We start from the raw sequence: 22,015 nt of genomic DNA, 5'->3' as shown, positions 1-22,015 counted from the left end.
TTCGTCTGTATTAATGCCATTAGGAAAAAACACTGGTTAACACCCGCGAACGTTTCGTTTTACTTCTGTAATTATTTATTTATTTCCTGTTGTTTTTCTGCAACAAGGAAGGCCATTTGATATAAGGGGCTGCCCTCGCGAATATTTGAGCCAATCAACAGCCGTACTGTAAAAGTGGCAGACCAAAGAGCCAATGACGGTGTCGCTGTCACTAAAGTGGGCGTGAACCAGTTCGAGCCATATAAAATAAAAGGGGCTTGGCCGTGACAACAGTAGATCCCGTTGTTTTGAATCAAGGCTGTGTTGCTGGGGTCATCTGAGCTACCAAGAGATATTTTGGAAAAGTCAGCGCAGCATAGCTCGACATTTGCGTCCTTCCGGATCGAGTCGCTTTGAAAACGGCGGCTTGATCTCGCTCCCGCAAAACCTCGGATTAAAAATTAGGTCGAAAGGGATGCCGCTGCAGCTCAAGCCCGATGGACGACACCAACCTCTGGACTCCATTTCGTCACATTTAATCGGCAAGAGTAGTTTTTGTATAAAGAGTCTTCGGTTAAGTTCCTGTTGGTCGAGTGTTGAAGAAAGATGCACAGACTCTGTTGCGCAGTAAGAGCTCGGTGGTGAAGCCAAAGCGCAGAAGCTAGTGAGTTAGCCGCTAACGGTAGCAGCGGAAAAACAAAACAAAAGCGCCAATCGTTGTGGAGCTCTCCCCAAAAGAAGATTCTGAAGGCTGCGGGTCGATATTTGCTCTTTCTTTGTCGGATTTGCCCGGACTTGTTCGGTGAGTATGTTGTGTAATTTCGCTAAACAGAAACCGGAAGAGTTGTCAGATTGTTTGAACGGAATGGGGGAGGGGCAGCGATTAAATACCGCGGAGGACTGAAGTGATCCTGGAGTCTCATCATCACATTAAATGCATTAATAAAATCATTTTTTCTTTATTTTCCAATAAAATAAAAAATAAATTTGCGATCGTAATTCGAATATGGTTGCGTGTGAAGTCTGTGTCAAAAATCTATTCTTATTGCTTCTTTTTTTCTGTATTTAAATTCAGAGACAGAGATGAAACTGTTGGAGAACTCGAGCTTCGAAGCCCTCAGCTCTCGCCTGTGTGCTGAAACTGGAGAGTCTCGCATCCTTGGCAGGTACATCCATGACCAGCAGCATCACAGCAATCTTCTCAGGTGTCCCCGTGATGTGTAGTGTCTTATTTTTGAAGCAAGATTGATGCCTTCGTTCACAGCTTCTTCAGAGGGTTTTGTTCCTGGCTCTAGTCACCCTTAATTCCTGTTTTCATAACAATATTGAGCTTTGTAACAGATGAGCAGTGTGTTGTGTTGTTGTCCCCCGCATCTTCATCAGGAAATGACCATGAAGGATGTACACTAGTGTTAGATTTTTTTGTCTGAGCAGCAAATGTTCTCTTGAATGTTCTTACACATTGTACATTGAGGTTTACCAGAAGGTTTTACTGAGCCTATCTTAATATAGATAAGAGTATGGTGCGCTCTTGAGGCTGAGAACTACAGTTTTTGTTTTTGTGAAATGAAAATGATGGGATATTTTGGTAGTGTTCAATATTCAATATAGTTTTTTCCCCAAAGTATTATTTAAATGCTCATAAATCACTCACTTGGTTGTCCACCCACTGGAATGTTTTAAATGGCAGGTCGCAAACCTCTACACATTGTAGTTTCACACAGATACAGTTGAGAGGTGTGATTCACCCCGGACAGTTGTGACATCACGTAAGGAGGCGAGGCAGCTGAAAGATAGCACGTAGTGTAGTCATAAACAGGGCCAGTGGAAAAAAGGCCCTTCAATCTTGCGCAATGTTAAGATAAAACATTCAAAATCCGCCCCCGGGAGATCAGTGAACACTGCAGCTACGTGGTTATTACTAAGTTGCTGTTGTGTAATCGCATCAGATGTTCGTGTGGTTATACTTTGGTTACATGAACAGCATTAGGTGTTTTGATCTCCGTGTCTCTGCGTGTTGTGCCCCGGCGTGAACTGATGGTGATGAACGCCCCGGTGTTCTTTCACACCACTCTGTCTATTTTGGACTGTTGTGAAGTGTGTTGTGGAAGCAAATGTTCACAACCAGTGTAGCATGTGTGGTTTTAATTGTTTGACCACAAACCCACAACAAGTTTTTGAGTGGTGCAAAATAACCAGAGGATTCAAGTTTCTTGTGCAGCATAAACAATGGTCTCGCCATATAGGCAGAGCTAATGTCTGCAAAAGCTTGCTGCAGTCGTTCCCCTCTTGACTCACATCCAGTGTTTAGTCTGGTCAGCTGTGTTGTGGATTCAAAGCAGGTGATCCATTTCCACCAGGGTGTCGTTTACAGTGACCTTAAATTAGTCTGGCAAGATCAGTGAGGGTCTGACTCCGTCTATCTTAAGTTGCACAACCTTTGCTCTTGCATAACTCTTCTTTGGAGGGCAACATAAACAACTGCTTGGCTCTGTGCGTCTGACCTAGATACAAGACAGCAGGAAACATGCAACACACCCGTGGAAAGCGCCGTAAGGGCCACACTCTTTTCCATAGTCTCGATCACAGGTGTACTTTGTCAAACTAGCTACTTTGTTATTCAGAGTCCACAATGTTGAGAGACTTTAGAATGACTGGAAGGAAGTCAAAGTTGACTTCCCTGCTGCTTAGTCATGTTTAGATATGTAGAGAGGTGTGAAATGACGAGATAAAGTTGGGCCCCTTAAATTAGCCTCTGTGTGCGCCTTAAAACTCACCATGCTGAAACACATCTCCAACAAGGCAGGTATATAAAAAATTATGTTGAGAGTTTGACACCTTATTAAGCTAAAAAACGAGATATTTTAACTTAACTAAGGAGGCTTAATTGTGAAACTTAACACAGTTCAGAAGTGCTGTAAATGAATGACTATTAAATGACTAACCAGTTGTTTTATTTTGAAACTTGTCTATTGTAATGTGAATATATGTTCAGTCGCCAGTAGATGGCGCATTTTCCCTCAAGCTCATTGGAGCTGTGGTGCAGTTGAGTTCTGATATCTCTTTCTAACCACATGGACGGAACACACACATACGGGAGCATTATTTGGGTGCTTGCTGATAAAGAGCTGTCTGCCTTGTTCCTGCCAGGATCGAGAGCTACTCCTGCAAGATGGCAGGTGACGACAAACACATGTTTAAGCAGTTCTGCCAGGAGGGGGAGCCACACATCCTGGAGGCTTTGTCTCCGCCCCAGTCCGCCAGCGCCACCAGCCCTTCTCAGTGAGTACAGCCGTCACCATGAGGACAGTGACCGGAGGTGAGGATGGAGCTGAGCTGTGTGTGTGTGTGTGTGTGTGAGGCAGGCTGGGGAAGAGCAGCGAGGACGGGGAGAACCCTCTGAATGACAAGTGTTGCAGGAAGACCCTCTTCTACCTCATCACCACTCTCAATGAGTCGTTCCGGCCTGACTACGACTTCAGTGCGGCACGAGCCCACGAGTTCAGTCGCGAGCCGAGTCTTAACTGGGTGCGTGTGTCTGTGGTCTCGACCCATGTTGGGCCAGCGAGGATGCTAACGTGAGCCGTCTGCAGGTGGCCAACGCAGTGAACAGCAGCCTCTTCTCCACCGTGGGAGAAGACTTCAACTCTGTGCGCCCAGAACTGTGGAACGCCATCGACCAGGAGATCAACCTGCAGGGGTGCGACATCTACAGGTGCGGTGCGGAGTTGGTGCCGTCAGCCAGCGTCACCGTCTCCTCAGGTGACTCACCGTGCGCTTTTGTCTTCAGTTACAACCCGGACCTGGACTCTGACCCGTTTGGTGAAGAAGGAAGCCTCTGGTCCTTCAACTACTTCTTCTACAACAAGAAGCTGAAGAGGATCGTGTTCCTGACCTGCCGCTCCGTCAGGTCGGCCGAGTTGAGCTCTCTCTGACACGAGGAGAGTGGCGTGCTAATGAGATCATGTCTGCAGTGTGCTGAGTGGCTACGGCCGCGACTGCATGGACAACGAGCTGAATATGGAGCTGGACGATGACGACGAGGAGGAGATGGAGGGATTCACTGAGGACAGGTGACACTCCTCCTGTTCTGAAACAAACCGCCGTACATCTGCGCTTCCTTGATCATCTCTTCTTTATCCACCTGCCTCTCTTTCCTTTTCGTTCCTCTATACTGTTGTTTTTTTCTTCTCCCTGCTTCATGTCTTCCATCTCTTCTCTTCTTACGTGTGCATGTCCAGGTTTTCCACTGGTTCTTTTCAAGTTTGTTTTTCACCTCCCTCTTTACCCTACTTCCCCTCTTCCATGATCCCATGATGTTTCTTGCCTTGGTGGTTTTCTTCCTGTCCATTACTACTGACCTGCATCTTTCTGCTTGTAAAATATTTTTTTCAAACATTCATTTTCATTTACTCTTTCTCCCCCGAACTCTTTGCACGTGTTTCCATGTTTCTGCATCTCACCTCTGCTTGTTATCTCCCATTCCATTCTTTTTGTCCTGACGGGTTGCTTCTGTTCCTTCAGGTTTCCTTGCTCCTGTTTTCAGACTCTGATCTAAACTCCTTTCTCTCTTGCAGGTTTCCGAGAGCTCTGTGTGTGTGAGATTCCACGGCACAGATTTCAAGTGGTCAAGTGATGGCCACGCCTCCTCTTCTTCCATCATTCATCAGCTTGTTCTCTCCTTTTCATTGAAATGCTCCTCAAGTCTCGCTGCATGTTGGAGTCTGTTGGTAGAGCAGTGTGCGCCACCATGATGGGGATTTTCCTGTGAAGCTCTTTTTCTTTTGCAACCTCCCAGCATTGTTCCAGAGAAAGGCCATGCCCCGGACTGAAGAGGGATGCTCTTATTTTGGGAGTTAGACTGTAGGCCCATGAAGGTGTAAGGAGCGTTTTGCAGACCGTCGTTGCTGAACAAGAGCGAAGAACTTTTTGAGCCAAAAAAATCCTTTCCATGCAGAGTTCTGTGACTGTGTTAAGATCCCTGAGCACTGAATTTTGTGACGCATTTATACGCTTGGAATTTTCTTACAGCTTCACTGGTGAATTAAGAGCACAGTGCAGGAAACTACGCAGCTTTATCCACCTTTGCTTTACTCCCGTGTTTGTCACTTTTGTTTTGATGTTTGTTTCCCATATACATGTTTTTAGATGTCAGTTTTGTGTTCCTATGGCTTCAAAGTGAATGTACTGTTTAGCAAAAAAATAACTAAAAACCAAAAAAAAACTGTCTTAATGATATATTTTTAGAAACTAATTGTCTTTCCTGTGCTTTGATTGGCTAATATATTCCTCCTGTGAATAAAACTGGTGTTTGCATCAGAACACTGTTTCATCACTAGAAAGAAAAGCGCACACACAGAGAGCGCAAAACTCCACTAAGCAGCTCCAGTCCACCGATGACAAAGTAGCCTTAAAAAAAAGCCCCAGATCTAAAAATTTAATTATATGTCCCATGATCCATTTCACATATATTGCCTGATAAACTTGTCAGGTTATTTTGGACGCAGACAAACCAACGCCGTCGAAAAAGCATCCTCCTAATAAATTTAATGCAGAACATGATGTAGACGGCACATCACCACTGACAAGATCATCACGTCCCTTTTAGAAGTGTTTAAAAGTAGTTGGTTTTCAAGGTACAAAAAAAAAAAATTCCAGCTCGCGTCCGTGAACACGAGGATTGTAGCTGACTGTTGAATGAACCACTTTGAAGTCTGGTCTGTATGGTAAAAAGGGTTTAAACTGATCCATGCATAGATTGCGCCACAGGATTTCCAAAATCGAGTAAAAACATTTCATACACACACGCCTCAAACAACATGGCTGTTAAGGCTCAGGGTCAAGATTTGCTGAAATATCAAGTCACCTTTAAACATTTACAGGTTTTGCTTCAACAGCGTATAAAGACCAGCAAAAGTACGTACGTGGTCACTGGTGAGCATCTTCAAGTGAAAAACTTCAAAGTTTGATAAGCAAAAAAAAATAAAAAATGAACATGATCACAAAGAATATAAAAATATTTGGAGGAAAATAAAGCAATAATATTTAAATGACACAGGAAAGGTTCTATGGAGGCATTAGAAGTATAAAAATATTGTAAACCACCTGGCACCTGCCTTTTTTTCTCCAGTCTTGAATAGACCCAACGTGTTATTCTGCTCTGGTCCTTGTTTAAAAATGTGACATGAAATGTTACAGTCAAGTAAAGCACCTTCTGTTTAGTGTAAGTTCATGATAAACAACTTAGTGTCATTAACGGTGTTGAGGGGAAAAAAAACCCGCTGCTGAGCTGCTTACTTGAAGAAATGTTCACCAATTACTTCAACAGAAATAGTGAACCGTTTTGAGAACTTTAGGGTTTAAAAAAACAAAAAGCAAAACAATAGTGCCGAAGATTTGCAGCCGAAAATAACGTGAGAAACACCAGCGAAGTAGCTTATGAGGAAGTGTAACAGCTGTCGAACACGAGAACCTGACACATGAGCACTTGAGAAGCTCTGCAGAGCCTGCTGCCGTGCAGAGTCACCTTGACAATACTGAGTGGTCTCCATCCTTCAGATTTGACCTCAACTTAAACAAAAAAAAAAGAAAATTAAAAAGTACAATCTAAAAGGTTGCACCACATCTGACCACAAAGGTCCCCCGTGTGGCATTCATGGCACTAAATGTATCATGATATGTGAAGTCCACCCAGTGCTGCTGAGTCGTCACTTTCCTCCTGATCGGCGGAATCGCTCTGTCTGAGGCGTCAGGTCAAAGCGTTGCGCCAAAGCTCCAGTTAAAATGTACAAGTCCTGTCAGATGAGCTGTGGAGCCACCGTGTGGTCACTTTAGGTAGTTCAGCCAGGCGAGGCGCTGAGAGGGTGGGTGGGGGCTATCTGAGTCCGGCCCGGGCGGTCATCCACTCCAGACCTTGACACAAGCTGGAGCAGAGAGAGAGGGAGAGGGAGCGTCAGTCACAGAGGAAAACAAACAAAACAGGCGCCAAATTTATTTAAAAAATGTGTAGTGAAATCATGTCTCGTGTTGTTCCTATACCCCTCTCCTGTCAGTGCGCAGCAGGACTGGATGTGCCACGGATGGTCTTTGATGGAGCTCAGAGTGAGGTATTTGGAGATTTCAGCTGCAGACATACAGTCCTTCATGTCCTGCTTATTGGCGAAGATCAAGACGGCGGCTTTCCGCAGGTCCTGTGAGGAGCAGGGGTCACCACTGTTACGCCTGTTGTATCTTAGGGACTGCTTCCAAAGCCTGGGTCGGGGTCTCACCTCATGAGCCAGCATCCTGTAGAGCTCCTCTTTAGAGATGGCTAGTCGCTCCCGGTCCGTGCTGTCCACCACCAGGATGACAAACTGTAAAGGAGGAGGATCCATCACACCCTTCCTTTCAAGAGACGTTTAACAACTTTGACACAAAACACGGTGGGTGGGCATTTCTGGGCCCGGGGGTCTTCATAAGAATAGGCCGCGTGAAAGCTATGCTAATATCCTCGCTCCAGTGTGAGAGAGCAACATGCATGACAAAAGCCTGGGGCCGCTTCATTTCGGAAAGATGTGAGAGTCAACAATGGAACTGGGGTGACGACCACAAGAGGAAGAGACGGAGGGTGAATGTGTGACTCGTGTTGTCTGGCTGTGACTTATCAGACGTGTGTCAGCAAATTCTAGACAGTGGCGGTCAGAATCGGCGTGTCTTCCTCCAGCAAAGGGCAGACACGGGGGAGCCACAGCAACAGCTCACTGGTCAAGTCGTGTCATGCTATTAACACACAAAACTCTCAGAAAATAGATCAGTGGTTTGGGGTTCATCCGAGTCGTTCAGTGGAGACAGAAGGTTTAACTGTGGTTGGCCACTGCTCAGGTCGGTGATGAGTTTGTTCAAAAGTGAAACCGAACTGAAACTCTAAAAAAGAGAACAAGCCTGGTACAGCAGCATCACATGATGTGCAGGAGATACAAGCGCCGCAACAGTGAAAAGAAAACCGATGTTTGGTGTCAAAAGTGAAGTGAAATTGCAGAGACACATGTCTCTCTCGACATCTGCCTGCACCAGCATCTTTTATTCACCCTCTTACCGCTGACCCTGGCAACCGACAGGCTCCATTGTGAGGGTCTGACCTCTGACATGGAGGCCCACGTTGCCGTCTGTGCTCTGAACAAACACACCAGCTGCTGGGCCCAGGAAGACCGCAGCCTCCGGACAATACATCTGCCTCAGACCGCTGGCGCTTCTCACCTCCGTGTTAGAGTAGTACGTGTTCCAGGAGGAGCGCAGAGACTCCTGACCTCCGATGTCCCACATCAGGAAATGGGTGTTCTTCACAACAATCTCCTCCACGTTGCTGCCGATGGTAGGGGACGTGTGGACCACCTCGTTCATCAGGCTGCAGACGGCAGAGCAGTTAGACAGTGATGACCAGCAGGAGAGACGCTGGAGGATGAAACTCACAACTGGTAGAGGATAGTGGTCTTCCCTGCATTGTCAAGTCCCACGATTATCACCTTGTGCTCTGAAACCAAAGAATAAAAACACACTTATAACTAACACTTGAACCACGGAGGAACAGTGTGTGTGTGTATGCGTGTTTGTTTCTACTTCTATCTTTGTGAGAACCTGTATGAGTTTTTAATGAACAGTGAGTTTGAGGGTCAAAACTACAAAATATGTTTTAGCTTGGTTACGAGTAGAGGTAGAGAAGTTTTGCCATTTGTTTTAGATGGTTACGTTTAGGGTGAGAGGTTGTAGAAAGCATTTTATCAACGTATGTCAGTGACGGTCCTCACTAAGATAGGAAGACAAACATGCGTGTGTGTGTGTTTGTGAGCCCAACTATCAGTCTGACAACAATTTCAACTATTGTAACTAAAAAAACAAACTAAAGAACAAAGAGACTTTGACGAAGAAGACTTTGGAAAATCAGACAACTTAAACAGCAGCGTTCTGCACCGCGGGACTCAACCAGACAGTGACAATAAAACGTCACATCAGATCAACAACAAGCAACGGCACATGTCTTTGCAACAGACACGAGGACTGCTGCGACCTGTCGAGTGTGAAACGACGTTTAAAGAGACTCCAGACCAGCTTCCCTGGAGTCCAACCATCTGGTTCCACATGGGTGATGACTTTTAAACAGCTGTCCAGCCAGAAGATGCAAGACACAGAATTGACTTCCTTCCTCATATCCCCCGTGACGTGATCACAAGGGGTTAAGAGCAGAACGTGCAGCTGACACGGACATGTGAGAATATCCCACATCAGTGTTTGACTTTTCCACCCCTCTGAGGCCTCTGGCTGTCTGAGAGGAAGGAAGTCTGGTCATAGGGCTCCTAATTTTGTCCATGTCAGTACACTATGACCAGACCGATTGCTTCCTTAGTGTCTCAAAAACAGGATTATTTCAGAGTATAACCCCGAGTTACACTGGGCAGAAGCAGACTGTGAGGCCAGGTAGATGGTAGAACAGGTAGAACTGCAACAATTTTTGTCAGGTCACAGTAAAGGCGTGTGCTTTTGCTGTTGGACTCGTACCAGACACAAAAATGGCGCGTGTGAAGGCACCACACCAATTTACGATATCTAATCTCGGTGGGGAGATTAGAGGTGCGGAAGAGCTGACTGAAAAAAAAATACTGTTTGTTGTTACTAGTGTTGTCATGAAACAGCTTTTTAACAAAAAAAAAACAGCTTTTTAACCAAAAAAGCTATTGTCCGATACTGGTATTGATCAACACGAATGATGCACACTTCTCTTCACAGCTTTCTTTTCAGGTGAACAAAGAGAGCGATGCAACAACAAAATTAGCTGCGAGGTTAACGCCCAAAACATTCAACAATCTGCACACTTGCTGACTCACCACATGACAGATTATGAGTGTTATTAGGATGCCATCCAGGCTAACGCCAGCTGGCACAAGCCTCTGTCATCACTTATTTTCCTTTTATTATTGTTCAAAAGCTGCTTCTTTTACTGTTCTGTTTGATACAGAGTTATTTAAAAGACTGGTTATGCGGAAAAAAAGTTTTGTTGTTTGAATGTCGGAGTGAAATTGGTAGAAATCAGAATAGGTCTGTGAGAAATCGGTGATCCCAGATAGAGGCAGTGGTGCTTACTGTTTCATGCATTCAGCACCTCTCGTTTTCCTCATGAAGTCATAGAGGGCAAAACAAAAAATACAACCCAAGACAGACAGGATCAAACCCATTTCTCCACGTTAGGAAGAGGTCATTGGTGGTTCAAATAGTTTCTGCTCCAACAAATGGAGAGTCGAGTCTTCCAAACATCCAACCAGTCGTTCACTTTTCGTTCACTTTTACATGTTTTGGAAACAAACCAGAGGTCATCTTCCACCCATGACAACAAAAGCGTTTCACTAGCACGTCCTCACATCTACGCACCAACGTCCACGCAGTGCTTTTAAACACCGTCCGAGTCCTGTCAGACAGAAGTTGAGCATCATTGGGGAACACATTCCTCCACTCACTGCAGCAAAGGAACCCTTGAAGAAATGTTTCCATCCCGCAGCCATTGTTCCTTGATAAAGGAACTTCAATGAGTCGGCGACGGCTTTACAGTCATCCCATTGTGGCCATTGTACGGAGTAACGATCTGCTCACTCAGACCACTCAGTAATCTTGTTAAGAGACAGAAACTTGACACTTGGAACAGATTAATCCCCAGCGAGGGACGGGATTGATGGTCCTACTTACACTAGAACAAAGGACAGAAGAAGGTACTGAAACTGATGAGGGTAAAGTCTAAATCCAAGTTAGAAATCCAGCGAGCCGTCCTGCCTGAGGAGGCCACTGAGGAACACACAAGCTCGCCCAAACCTTTCTCACGGAGCTGGATGTAGAGCCAGGGCTGACACACCCTGGCTTCAACACATTTCTGCAGAGAATCGCTCCGTTTAAAATGTACAATTCAGAAATGATCATACAAGTGAATGTTGTCAGAAGCACTTCCTTACAACACACAGAGGAGCCTTCCGACTGGAGAAACTTCAAGTTCAGACAGCGAATATCATCTGCATTAAAATCCTAACTACACAGGGATTAGCTGACACAGGCTCTTATTGTCCTTGAAGGTTGCTAGGTTCTGCTGATGTCGCTAAAACGCAGTATTGGTCTGAGTGTAGAGCTCCAGCAGATTTCTAGACTGTGTCCTTTTGAAGTGATAAAGCTGATTGACAACTGGCCGATTACGCTGTTGTGGGATTAGCACAAGACACACAAGCATGGGAGGAAACAGATTAACTATCAACGTGCCTCTTGAGAGAAACAGGATTTACATTTATGCTATAACAGGCCCATTCACGGATCACTGCAGAACTACTGAGCTCTGTAATTTCACTTGAACTTCTGAAACGGAAACTTCTGTCAATACAGAGACAACAACCCTTTGGTCATGAAGTGCAGTACTTGGTTTTAAATAACCAGATTCTATTGCGTATTCATCGCTTTTAAACTGGAGTTTTACCACCCATTCTAACAGTTAGTTTTTCCTCCCACAATGTGTTAAACTAATGGCCATATAATATTTCAGCCCCTAATTTGACTGTGACCCCAGAATAGTTGTCAGAGAACAAAGGGGGGAAGAGATGACTCATGGAGCGACAACGTGAGATGATAAAAACTGCACCTTATGCGTGTGTATATGAGATAGCAGTTCGACTCTAGACTGTCTGCTTTGTTACCCAGATAAGACCTTAAACCTGCGATACCAAATCAGTCCTGGTAACTAACATATTTGGCTCACATACGAAGTCAATGAGTTTAGTGGTTAAATAACTGCCTTGATCTTCGGATACAACTTGTGTGAATCGCGGCAGTGACCAGGGAGAGTGAAAGTAGAGTCGAGTCCGTTATACCGATGCGGTTAATAATGATCGAGACGGTGCGGTGCAAAGCTGATTCCGTACATGGGAGTGCGATGCTTATCAGTTGAGAAATGATGGTGATGCTAAATTGGAGGTTCAAGTTCCCCTGGTGTCTCTTGGCAAACCCCAAAATCCCTCTGCTGCGCTTCACACTGCACATTATCACACGAGAAAAACAGAAGGTTTATTCAAGCAACTACGTACCTTGGTTGCAGAAAAAGCTCCACAGCTTGGCGAATATGAGGCCCATATTGTGCCAGTGGAGACTGTGGCGAGTCTGTGGGTCAGTCGAACAGACAACAGAAGCGAACTCCAACACTCAGCTCCTCGCTGCTGAAGCTGCGGCTATAGCTAACATTAGCTGGATGAGCTATCGTCCCTGGAACACCTCGCCAACCTTTTCAGCGCTGAATCCATGCGACTTGTGGCATGTAACGCGCCAATGACGGAGTAGAAAAGGGTGAATGGAGCTTCCGATTGTGTCCGGGAGGTCACTCGATGAGTCGATGATGCCGCCGCAAAGCAAGGATTCACCTCGTTACTGCTCCCAACTGGAACCGCTGCGGCGTCTGAGGCAGAGCTGCTGCTGGATGGAGAAACTCCGGATTGTTTGTCTTCCGGTGACGCCACTACGCAACCAACGCCTCGTCGAGGTGCAGCTTTTATTTATCTTTTTTATTCAAGCAAAGATTTATGTTGTGTCGTTATTTTTTATTGTTCACCACAGTTCCAAGTTCAATCGAGCCGTTAAGTTAAAAAAAATAAAATAAAATAAAGCGTGTATCTGTATCGCGAGGGGTTAAACTTTTTGCCACGTGACCATTTACTATGACGTATGCGGAAATCGGTGCGTACACTGCAATGATGCAGCGCGTGAGTACATAAAAACAATTTCGCTAATTTGTCGAAATATCCGAAAGTGAGTCTGACTTTTCTTTGATTTCCTCAATTAAATGAGGATAAATACGTTCGGCGTTTTGCGCCTGACGAGTGTCATCCGCTGTGTACAATTGCGTTGTTTTCATTAAATCAATTCAAAATACAGTGATATTGGAATATTTGACATTGCACGTGACAAGACGGTCGACATGCCGATACCCAAAATTTCTCTGAGACCAGAAGTTGCAGAACATCTCAGAAGTGTCTTCTTAAACCAGGAGGTAAGATTCTTAAATGAAACATACTATTTTTAATTTGATAATAATAGTAATAAGAAGAACAAGAACAAGAAGAACAACAATAATAAGTATTATTCTGAACTGAAACCTAAATGTGCATGGTGCCTGATGTATATTTGCTATTCAAAATTATTGACGATACTCAAATGTGTAAATGTCCTCGATTGTTACCTAGCGTTTCATACTATCATCCAGCTTAGTTGTTCCTACATGAAAGCTTGTATATTTAAAGTACAGGAAGGAGTTAGATATCAATCAAATATTGCTGTGGAATGTAGTGACGTACTCATCTTGTGTCTCAGTTGTTAGCTGCAGTGGGTCAGCAGGAAGCTGAAAGTCGTTTCCACGATCTTCTTAAATGCCTCTCACACCCGCCGTCACACACGTGCGTGCGTGTCAGCACTCACCTGGCTCCAGTGGATGAGATCAGACTCAGGCTAAAGGACCAGCTCAAAAAGGTGTGAACATAAACCATCCAATTTAAAGGGGGACCTCTCATGCCGATGCTTGTTTTACAGCAGCAGCTGCCGAACTCATCAGCTCCTTCCGCCGAGATTCTCCCACATCCTATTATTCCAGATGTTCTCCTTCTTCCTGTTGACGGTCCAAGGTATGTAGTCTGAAGCACAGAGTTGCCTGACTTTGCATACATGGCAAACCTGCATCTCTGTTGCCTTTCTTTTACTCATCAGGGCGGTGCAACAGTTGAGCTCAGAAGTGGTTGTTGGTGCTCAGTGTGGGAGTGCAGTGCTGAGAGGAGCTCAGGTTTTCAGCCCGGGAATTGTGGCCTGTCCAAAGTGTGAGTGTGGCGCACTGTGCACACGGATGTTTTTATAGACAAGGCCCCTTTTTTGAAAGGGGCTCGGAATAATTGTACACTTTATTTCCAATGTAGTCCCAGTGCTTCTAAAATATTTATTTAAAAGTGTGTTATTTAAGCAGTCTAAAACAGAATTAGTGTCGTGACACCATGTTTGTTTGCAGACATGAAACGAGGCGACCTTGTGTCGGTCTTCTCTGACTTGGAGGGGAAATGCACACGTGGAGCTTTTACCTTTCAGGGCCAGAAAGTGTTTGTGGGGAACGGAGTGGCTCAGAAGGATCGGGCCGACATCTTCTCCTCAGAACAGCCATCTCGGTACAGAGGACACATTTGAATGAAAAACATTTTTGTAATGTTCCTCACAGTCTGCTCATCTCAGAGGCGTTGGTGTCCTCATGACGGATCCACTTTATCAGAGTCCCTCTTTTGATGGAGTTTTACCCGGTCTGGTCTTTCTGCAGGTAACTGCTCCTCAACTTGGGACTTTCTTTGCAATTCATTGCCCCCGTAGATCACCTGATGCTCTTGCAGAATCTGCCGTCGGTGGTGGTGGGTCACGTCCTGGGCCCTCAGCCTGGCGAACGAATCCTGGACATGTGTGCTGCCCCTGGAGGGAAGACCAGCCACATCGCCGCGCTCATGAGAGATCAGGTGAGAGGGAGCACTTGATGATGGATGTTCGAAGTTTGTTTATGGTTTCATGTCTTCAAACCTGATCCAGATTATTGGGTCTATGGACCTATGTGACCCTGTTTGAATGGTAAATGTCTCTGTTGATCACAGGGGGAAGTTGTGGCTCTGGAGCGCATCAGAAACAAGATTGAAAAAATCCATCAAAATGTCAAAGTGCTGCAGCTACAAAGTGTGAAGGCATATTGCTTCGACAGCACACGAGCAGTGAGCGACGACACCACAGACGGTGACATCACCACACTCAGCCCTGGTTCCTCTGAGAGTTCTCCTCAACTGAAACTGCTCTGCTGGTTTCCCAGGACCTCCGTTCCCTCCTGAGAGTTTTGACCGTGTGCTGCTTGACGCTCCCTGCAGTGGACTGGGGCAGAGACCCAACATGGCCGTCACTTGGAGCCTGAAAGAGGTCTGCTCGTATCAGCCGCTGCAGAGAAAGTTACTTCGAGCTGTGAGTTCAACGACGCAACAGTTGTCTTCATCCATGCATCCAGCTTTGATCTAACAACTGTGCCAGTCCATGTACGGTGTGGGCGCATGTTAGACCAGTGTTTTTCAACTTAAGCCGCGGCACAATTTCCAGAGGCGCACCACCAAAGGATCCTAGGCCGAAGCGCAATTGTGTTTAGTCGAAAGTCCTTGTAGAAAATCACTTTTAATTTGTGGGAAACTGTAGTTACTGACACTATTTTGCCGTGTTATTTGCGGAAACAAATTGCAGAAAATGTATTTGTTTAAAAATGTCTCCAGAAAGAGGTGGGCAATATGGCAAAATATACCTTGAGTTATTTATTTATTTTATATAATTTTTTGATTTCATCATTTCATCTCTTTCGCATGATTTTATTTGACTTTGGGGGGAATTGTTTGCCTCAGCTTGCTTCGTAACAACAATGATTCTTTCTCGCTTCTCATTTTGGTTTTTATTTGGTTCTGCATTTGGTTTTTAGCCAAACTTTAAACTAACTTTCATGGTCTACAAGTGTCAATAAGGTTTTTAAGTTTTGAAGCTCTGCGACAGCTTTTCAACTAGCAAGAAATAGCAACAACCATTATTTGACCGCTGTGAGTGTGTGGGACTGTGCGCTGTGAGTGACAGATGAGTAGCAAAGCATAGGTCTATTGTGTATAGAAAGCTTGGGACGGAATCCATGTGATCCCCTCACGTTGGTAGATCGTTGTTGTTCATGATTTAATGACCTCACAGTCTGCCGTGGACACACCGGTTGAAAAACACTGCCTTCGACAGCGAGCATCATCACGGTGGCAATGATATACTTCCACCACTAGATGGCAGCAGAGCCATGAACCCGCCTTGAATAAAACCAACGATCACTTATTAAAGTACAAGTGCATCATTTTTCGGACAAAACAGAAGTCTTCAGTCGTATTTACATGTTATATAATAATATTAACTATTTCTGAGCGATAATGGCATGTTGTTTTTGGTGACCAAAACATTGCACTGAGATGCTGGCCAATGGACCATCGCCAGGACAGGCTTCAGTACAGAACCATCAGTTATCCTGCTCCACACGTCGCTATCCATCACTGTTCGCCATCATTGCCTCAAGGTTACGAGGCCCGCGGGCCGAAGACGCACTGCTCCGTGGCGTGCGTCAATGATCGTATACAACAGACTGGGATGATGTGACAAGTGGATAAAAGGCGGACGTGTATCTCTGATGTGGCCCATAAATCCACCTGTGTGTTGGCAGGCGGTGCAGCTGCTGAAGAGAGGAGGGGTTCTGGTCTACAGCACCTGCACTGTGACCCTGGCGGAAAACGAGGAGCAGGTCCGCTGGGCCCTGGACACCTTTCCCTGTCTCACCCTCCAGCCTCAGGTGACCTCTGAACCCCTGATTCCTGTGTGGCCTCATGGTGGAAACTTGTTTCTTATACCCAACTGCTGATGGACACCGCAGCACCCTCCGACCTCTGAACAGTGCATGTGCAATACCTGTCAAACTAATTTAACCCACAAAGATTCATGGTGAAGGACAAGTGGCAATAATAAATGTCGAGAATCGAACTTGAAAACCGCTAAAAAATGATGCAGGTAACAGGGACCTCGATGAATGTTAGCAAGGCACATCAACAATTTAATGTGTATTGACATTAACCACTGAAAAACCTTGTTTTAATATACTTTACTTTAACTTAAATATAACTTTTCATCATTTATTAGATTCAGTTTTAACTATTTTATTATTCTAAGAATTCAGTTTAAAATGGATTTGGTCAGTGAGTTGAGTTGACTTAAATTTTGGCCCCATGTGTGATAGAGTTTGGCCCCGCTGGGGGCGGATCTTTGAAAGACATGTAGCCGTGTGAACCAGAGCACCGAGGTTTGAGAGTGAGCCGAGCAGATCTTTCTGTAAGGGACGTTTTCAGTCAAGAGGAGAAAGTGGAGTGACGCTGCAGACTGAAGTCCACTCTCTATCTTTTATTCAGGATCCCCACATCGGTGGTGAAGGTATGCTGGGAGCCGGGCTGACACAGGAGCAGCGCTGCCTCCTCCAGAGGTTCAGTCCCGAGCTAAGGTGGGACCGGATCGATGCCTCCACGCCCCTCCCCCGCAGAGCCCACCAGGACACCATCGGGTTTTTTATCGCTAAATTCCAGAAGAACTGAGGGACTGAGGCAGAGCCCCAGGAGCAGACGGACGGGAGCATGAGCGATCAAGTTCCAACAGCTCCATCAGGACGTGTTGACGACTGTTTACAGCATCTGTGCGCCGCCAGCTGCCGCCATGAAGGGATCAGATTTGTAAACACAGGAGGGGGGGAGGAAGCAGGGGAGGCACGTGAGGATAAGTGAGCAGCGGCACATGCTGCAGCCTCACCATAGCAACGATGACGGCACGGCTGCCATGGTGACAGGATTGGCTGCATCTCAGGAGGATCAGGAAGTAGTGAGTCGGAGGACGTCAGGAGGAATGAAGTACTTACACTGCTTACGTGAGATCCAATAGTTCTGTTTCAAATATCGACTGTTCATTCAGCGTCGGGAGGGGCCACTAAAGACTTGTGACAGAGAGAAGAACTTCGATGAGAAGTTTTGTTCACACCTCTGTTGTGATCTTGACTCCCATTTACTACACAGTCATCTGGTGTTTCACCACTTCTGAAAGTAAACATGAATCAAGTAGTACATCTAAGACACAATAAGGGACATTTGAGAAATACATATTTTTGGAATGCGGCTGAGAAACATTCTGATGTGTTAAAAATAATAAAGCTGTCAGGTGCTCTCTGAGATGTGGCGACGCATCTGGCTGTTAAATTTAACCACCGGTTTTAAATTTGCAAGGAAATCAGTGTAGCAGCAGCGTCACTATTCCAGAAAGGTCTCGTTTGTTTCGGTCTGTGCCGTTGTCATGACGATGCAGGAGAGTCAGACCTGCGAGTATGTTTCTCAGTGGAGTTCCAGGACTATTTTTAGCTTCTGTTTAAAAAAAAAAAAAGCCCACGTCAGATTTACTTCCACAACATCATCCCAGTTTAAACTTTATTCTTTATATATTATGTACATACACATGTACACAGTTAAAAATCTTCTCTGCTACAAATGTAGCATAAAAACTTATAAATACATTTGTCAGGCAAAAACAAATGACGTGGTGCGTCGCGGATCTGTAAACAACCGATGAGTGTGTGAACTCCTTCTGGGAATCATAAATAAATAATCTAAGAGCGAGGGAATTCATCTCGTGTTTTACTTCCGACATCCCAAGTCCCACGGACGACAACCGGACTTGGGAGTGGGAGAGCGCAAGACGTTTGGTCCAGAACCCTTCATCAGCCCCACAAACTGGTCAGACGGACGCAGCTCGAGAGAGAATACTTGTCACATGAGCTGAAATCCACTTCAACCTAGCCAAACAGGAATTCATAAAATGAAAAATATGCTTGTGTGGGTCTCCTTTGGGCACTCTGGTTTCCTCCCACAGGACATCATGCAAAGTTCAATTGAAATTGTGTGAGTGGATGTCTTCCCACATGTGCCATAAAAGATGAAGGTTTTGGGATCAAACATCTGAAAGAAAGTCACAGTGTAAAACACAATGACCTCTGACGGAGGATCTTCCCGCACATCATGCTATATAACAATCGGGGCTCGAAAACAGCCTTGCTCTCTCTGCTAATCCTGAAATGTTCATGACGTGAGACTAAAGAAGGGAGAGGGGCTCAGACTTCACCAAAGACCTACAGCAGTGTCGGACCAAACTGCGTTGTTTGTGAGTCAGTTAAAGTGCAGGTGTTGTAAAAACCTGGACCAGCATGAAAAGAGGGAGCTCCTCTGTTGAGGAAGGCGTCACCTCGGAGGCGGCAGGACGGAGACAGAGTAGAAAAGAACACATGAACACATATCGAAAATTGTGGCTTGACATTTGGAGAATACCTAGAACCTGGTCCAGAAGATTGATGCAAACAGTTCCTGTTCATTTTCACCGTTCACCTCATGAAGGAGACACACACACATTCTTGTATTCCTCATTTGAAAGTTGTGCATTTGTGGATCAATCTGTCGGTCTGATACTGGAGCAGCCTCTCAGCAGTATTTCCCAAACGTTCAAGCCTCGCCAGAGTTCAACCCTCACAGTAGTCTGAAGTAACAAATTCAAGCAAACGTCCACAAACAATCATAAAAGGCGAACCACGGGTCAGCGGAGGAGTGGGTTCTGCCTTAGTGTCATGCTTTATCAAATAGTTTTAAAATATGCAGAAGGTCCATGCGTACTCACACATAAACCAGGTCTATGCGCAAATACAAATTCACATGTCGACGTGGTTCAAAATCCTGCAGTTGAAAAAGACTTAGAAAGGAAGCGTACATAAATAGGAGGCTTTAGCAGCACAATGGGAGTTGTTGGAGTCTGAAGGGATTAGGGTGGGTCACTGGTGGATGTAGGAGTCTCTGGTCCACTCAGCGGCGTCGCCCCTGTGTTTGGCAGCCCCCTCCCCCTCCTGTTCTCTGTCGTAGTAGTGATGGTGGTAGTCGCGGGTGGGACGGTGGTGGTGGTGTGAGCGCTGCTTGTTCCGTTCGTTGTGATCCTGCTCGCGCTCTTTGGGCCGATGCTCGTCCTGCCCGCTGCGGTGGTGGTGATGGTGGTGATGATGGTGGTGGTGGTTGTGGTCCCTGTGCAGCTCATAGCGGTGTTGCTGCTGCTGCTGCTGAGGCTCCTCATCCTCCTGCTCCTCCGCCGCCGCCTCCTCCTCGTCCTGATGGAGGTGCTGCGAACGCGCCTCGGTGTACGAGTCTTTGCTCTCCTGTATGTCAGAGTCAAACGTCTCCTGTCGGGAGAGACCTCTGGCCCGACTGCTGTGATGGTGATGGTGGTGGTGATGGTGGTTATGGTGCTCCGTCTTGGTGGAGGACGAGCGGTGGTGGATGTGCGGCGGCCTCCTGGACGTCTCCATCCTTTGCATTCTCTCCACTTCTGGCTCTTCCTCTTCAGGCTCCAGCTCCACATCGGCCTGCTCCTGACTCATCTGCTGCTGCTGGTGGTGGTGGTGATGGTGGTGGTGATGGTGGTGGTCTTCTCTGGAGCCCTTCCTCTCCACAACACCTTTGTCTGCTCTGTGCTCCGCAGCGCTGCCCTGGAGTCACGAAGGGACGAGTCAGTTTGAGACATGAGCAGTGAGAAAACCACAGGAGGACATGCCACACCAGAAGGTCCAGTATTCAGGAAATGAAACCCAGGAGAACATTGTTTCACACTGCAGGACAGCAGATCACATTTCCAGTGTGAAGCTCATTCTCATACATGTGTCCACTTTCCTGTCAGTGACTTCACATTTTTGGAATTGTTAATTGTAGACTGTGTTTTAGGCAACTGCGAGCTACTCCTAGGGCACCAGTGGTGTAACAAGAGCGGGAACACAAAAGCAAAAATAGTAAGATGGTTATTGTTAGAAAAAAGAATCTAATAAAAAAATGCATTATCTAATAAAAACATGGGCCACTCCCTTGGTCTCCGTGGTGCACAGGTGCATCAGTTTTGTGACCCCTGGTTTAAGGACTGTGGTCAAGGAATGAGAAGAGGGACCAGTGATTCTCAATGGTGGCAGTAGTGTGTCTCTGAATTGACTTGACAGCTGCAAATCTGTGATAGTGAACAACTATGGAGAAGTTCTTGAAAAGAAGATGCTAAGAAGAAGCGATGCTACCTGTTGAAGCAGTTTTGAAAATGTATTGTAACATTTTATGGCGATACTTTCATTTACACTTACTTATATCTTCTTTGGAGTTTAAATAAAATAGATAATTTTATGATATTTAGACATGGTTTTATTCAGAATTTTATCCAGTTTTCCCAATTTTCTCAACAGTTTGCAACAGGTGTATTTTCTTATCTTTTTTCTTCACTAAATTTCATGAATATGACTTGCACCTGGTTCTGCTGCTTCTTGGACATTTTGATGACAAATAAATATATTTCCGATGATCACATGGTTTCATGTCATTTACAAGGTCTTGGTTTGTTTACGTGTAAGTAGATTAAATACAGTCGTTGATCACAAATGAAATCAAGAGTAATGAATCAGTTCAGTGACTTGTTTGGGCCCCGGGCCCTGAGATCAAAAAGGTTAAGAGCCCATGTGTTACACAACAGTCAACACAGGACATCAACAACTTTAACTTATTTACAAGGGAAATATAACTCACTCAAACTTCCTGAATATGTTATTGGACAGTGGAAAACAGTGTTCAATAACAGGGTTTTCCAATGATGTGAATTGGTGAAAAACCATTGATGCTGAAGTACAGTAATACCATCATACTTCCTGAATACTAACTGTGCTGCAATGGCTCCCAGTTAATGAAACTTGCTTTTTTTGTCGAGAAGACACAGTGTGAATTGAACACGGATGGTTGCGACAAGAGTGGCTTTCAACACTCAACACTCAGATCACTCCACACGAAGGAAATCAGTCGGATGCTTCATGCAGTCACTCTGAAGACCTGAAGATGTCTGTGAGACCCACAGGAGGCTGTTCTGTCGACCCCGGGACTCACACTCACCACACTAGAAAACACATGTCAAACTCAATCCTGATCCTCATCTCTTTCCCCGTCCTCCAAAGTTTCATCCTTCCAGAGTGACGCGGTGATGGAGAGAGGGGCGGGAGGCAGGGTTAGTGGGGGGCAGCAGAAGTGGATGAGGCTGCTCACAGTTGTCACACAGACACCAGTTCAGTAAAATCTAACCACAACTCTGATTCCATTCAGGAGGAGCTAGCCTCTCTACCTAAAAGAGTAGCTGGATACTTAGCAAGCCTAAATATTATGTTGCTGTGTCGTGCAACAAAAAACAAAATGATGTGAGGCACAACAGAAAACCGGACTGACCTGCACATTTGTTTTTGTTTTTTTTAATTGGGATGATTTTGAGAGATAATGTTAAACCTGCATGGTGGTGAGCACAGATTCAACAAATTCATGTCGTAATGTGACTGTAACAC

General features: G+C 45.4%; 4 protein-coding genes across 13 annotated transcripts in view; 2 read left to right on the top strand and 2 right to left on the bottom strand.

Moving 5' to 3' along the window:
• The first annotated feature begins 259 nt into the window (after nucleotides 1–259).
• Nucleotides 260–6,359, top strand: maf1b (MAF1 homolog, negative regulator of RNA polymerase III b). The gene is made up of 8 exons (XM_053860003.1): nucleotides 260–781; nucleotides 1,055–1,145; nucleotides 3,130–3,261; nucleotides 3,345–3,507; nucleotides 3,573–3,694; nucleotides 3,770–3,889; nucleotides 3,954–4,052; nucleotides 4,557–6,359. The coding sequence occupies exons 2-8, from the start codon at nucleotides 1,063–1,065 to the stop codon at nucleotides 4,579–4,581; spliced, it is 744 nt and encodes a 247-aa protein (XP_053715978.1). The 5' UTR covers nucleotides 260–781; nucleotides 1,055–1,062; the 3' UTR covers nucleotides 4,582–6,359.
• Nucleotides 5,424–12,411, bottom strand: arl8 (ADP-ribosylation factor-like 8). Its single transcript, XM_053860004.1, has 6 exons — nucleotides 12,063–12,411; nucleotides 8,428–8,488; nucleotides 8,215–8,362; nucleotides 7,248–7,331; nucleotides 7,018–7,169; nucleotides 5,424–6,902 (listed from the first exon to the last, which is right to left on the bottom strand). The coding sequence occupies exons 1-6, from the start codon at nucleotides 12,106–12,108 to the stop codon at nucleotides 6,854–6,856; spliced, it is 540 nt and encodes a 179-aa protein (XP_053715979.1). The 5' UTR covers nucleotides 12,109–12,411; the 3' UTR covers nucleotides 5,424–6,853.
• Nucleotides 12,412–12,703: 292 nt separating this feature from the next.
• On the top strand, nucleotides 12,704–20,688 carry nsun6 (NOP2/Sun RNA methyltransferase 6). Of its 2 annotated transcripts, none has more exons than XM_053858641.1 (11): nucleotides 12,704–13,018; nucleotides 13,339–13,494; nucleotides 13,558–13,646; nucleotides 13,729–13,835; nucleotides 14,021–14,174; nucleotides 14,239–14,320; nucleotides 14,391–14,510; nucleotides 14,643–14,778; nucleotides 14,852–14,997; nucleotides 16,265–16,390; nucleotides 17,001–20,688. In XM_053858641.1, the coding sequence occupies exons 1-11, from the start codon at nucleotides 12,947–12,949 to the stop codon at nucleotides 17,178–17,180; spliced, it is 1,368 nt and encodes a 455-aa protein (XP_053714616.1). In that variant the 5' UTR covers nucleotides 12,704–12,946; the 3' UTR covers nucleotides 17,181–20,688. The 2 variants fall into 2 exon arrangements, with proteins under 2 accessions (XP_053714616.1, XP_053714615.1); XM_053858640.1 differs by having other exon boundaries at nucleotides 13,555–13,646.
• Nucleotides 18,043–22,015, bottom strand: part of cacnb2a (calcium channel, voltage-dependent, beta 2a) — a 51,630-nt gene continuing 47,657 nt past the window's right edge. For all 9 annotated transcript variants that reach the window (XM_053858630.1, XM_053858633.1, XM_053858636.1 and 6 more), the window contains one exon: nucleotides 18,043–20,149. In XM_053858630.1, the coding sequence (XP_053714605.1) occupies nucleotides 19,445–20,149 (705 nt within the window). In that variant the 3' untranslated portion in view covers nucleotides 18,043–19,444. The remainder of the gene's footprint in view (nucleotides 20,150–22,015) is intronic.

The sequence above is a fragment of the Synchiropus splendidus genome, chromosome 3 (genome assembly GCF_027744825.2).
Source record: "Synchiropus splendidus isolate RoL2022-P1 chromosome 3, RoL_Sspl_1.0, whole genome shotgun sequence".
In the NCBI taxonomy this organism is placed as follows: domain Eukaryota; kingdom Metazoa; phylum Chordata; class Actinopteri; order Syngnathiformes; family Callionymidae; genus Synchiropus; species Synchiropus splendidus.
Note: the sequence above shows the minus strand (reverse complement) of the source record. Positions and strands in the feature narration are given on the sequence as shown.

Bases quoted from the DNA above. Each gene is read 5' to 3' on its own strand.
- maf1b (XM_053860003.1), top strand. From the start codon at position 1,063: ATGAAACTGTTGGAGAACTCGAGCTTCGAAGCCCTCAGCTCTCGCCTG. The intron at 1,146-3,129 runs GTACATCCATGA...TGTTCCTGCCAG, and splicing joins GAGTCTCGCATCCTTGGCAG to GATCGAGAGCTACTCCTGCA. The intron at 3,695-3,769 runs GTGCGGTGCGGA...TTTTGTCTTCAG, and splicing joins CAGGGGTGCGACATCTACAG to TTACAACCCGGACCTGGACT.
- arl8 (XM_053860004.1), bottom strand. From the start codon at position 12,108: ATGGGCCTCATATTCGCCAAGCTGTGGAGCTTTTTCTGCAACCAAG. The intron at 7,332-8,214 runs GTGAGAAGCGCC...CCTCCTTTACAG, and splicing joins CGTACTACTCTAACACGGAG to TTTGTCATCCTGGTGGTGGA. The intron at 6,903-7,017 runs GTATAGGAACAA...TCTCTGCTCCAG, and splicing joins TGCGCACTGACAGGAGAGGG to CTTGTGTCAAGGTCTGGAGT.
- nsun6 (XM_053858640.1), top strand. From the start codon at position 12,947: ATGCCGATACCCAAAATTTCTCTGAGACCAGAAGTTGCAGAACATCTC. The intron at 13,019-13,338 runs GTAAGATTCTTA...CTTGTGTCTCAG, and splicing joins GTGTCTTCTTAAACCAGGAG to TTGTTAGCTGCAGTGGGTCA. The intron at 13,495-13,554 runs GTGTGAACATAA...CTTGTTTTACAG, and splicing joins TAAAGGACCAGCTCAAAAAG to CAGCAGCTGCCGAACTCATC.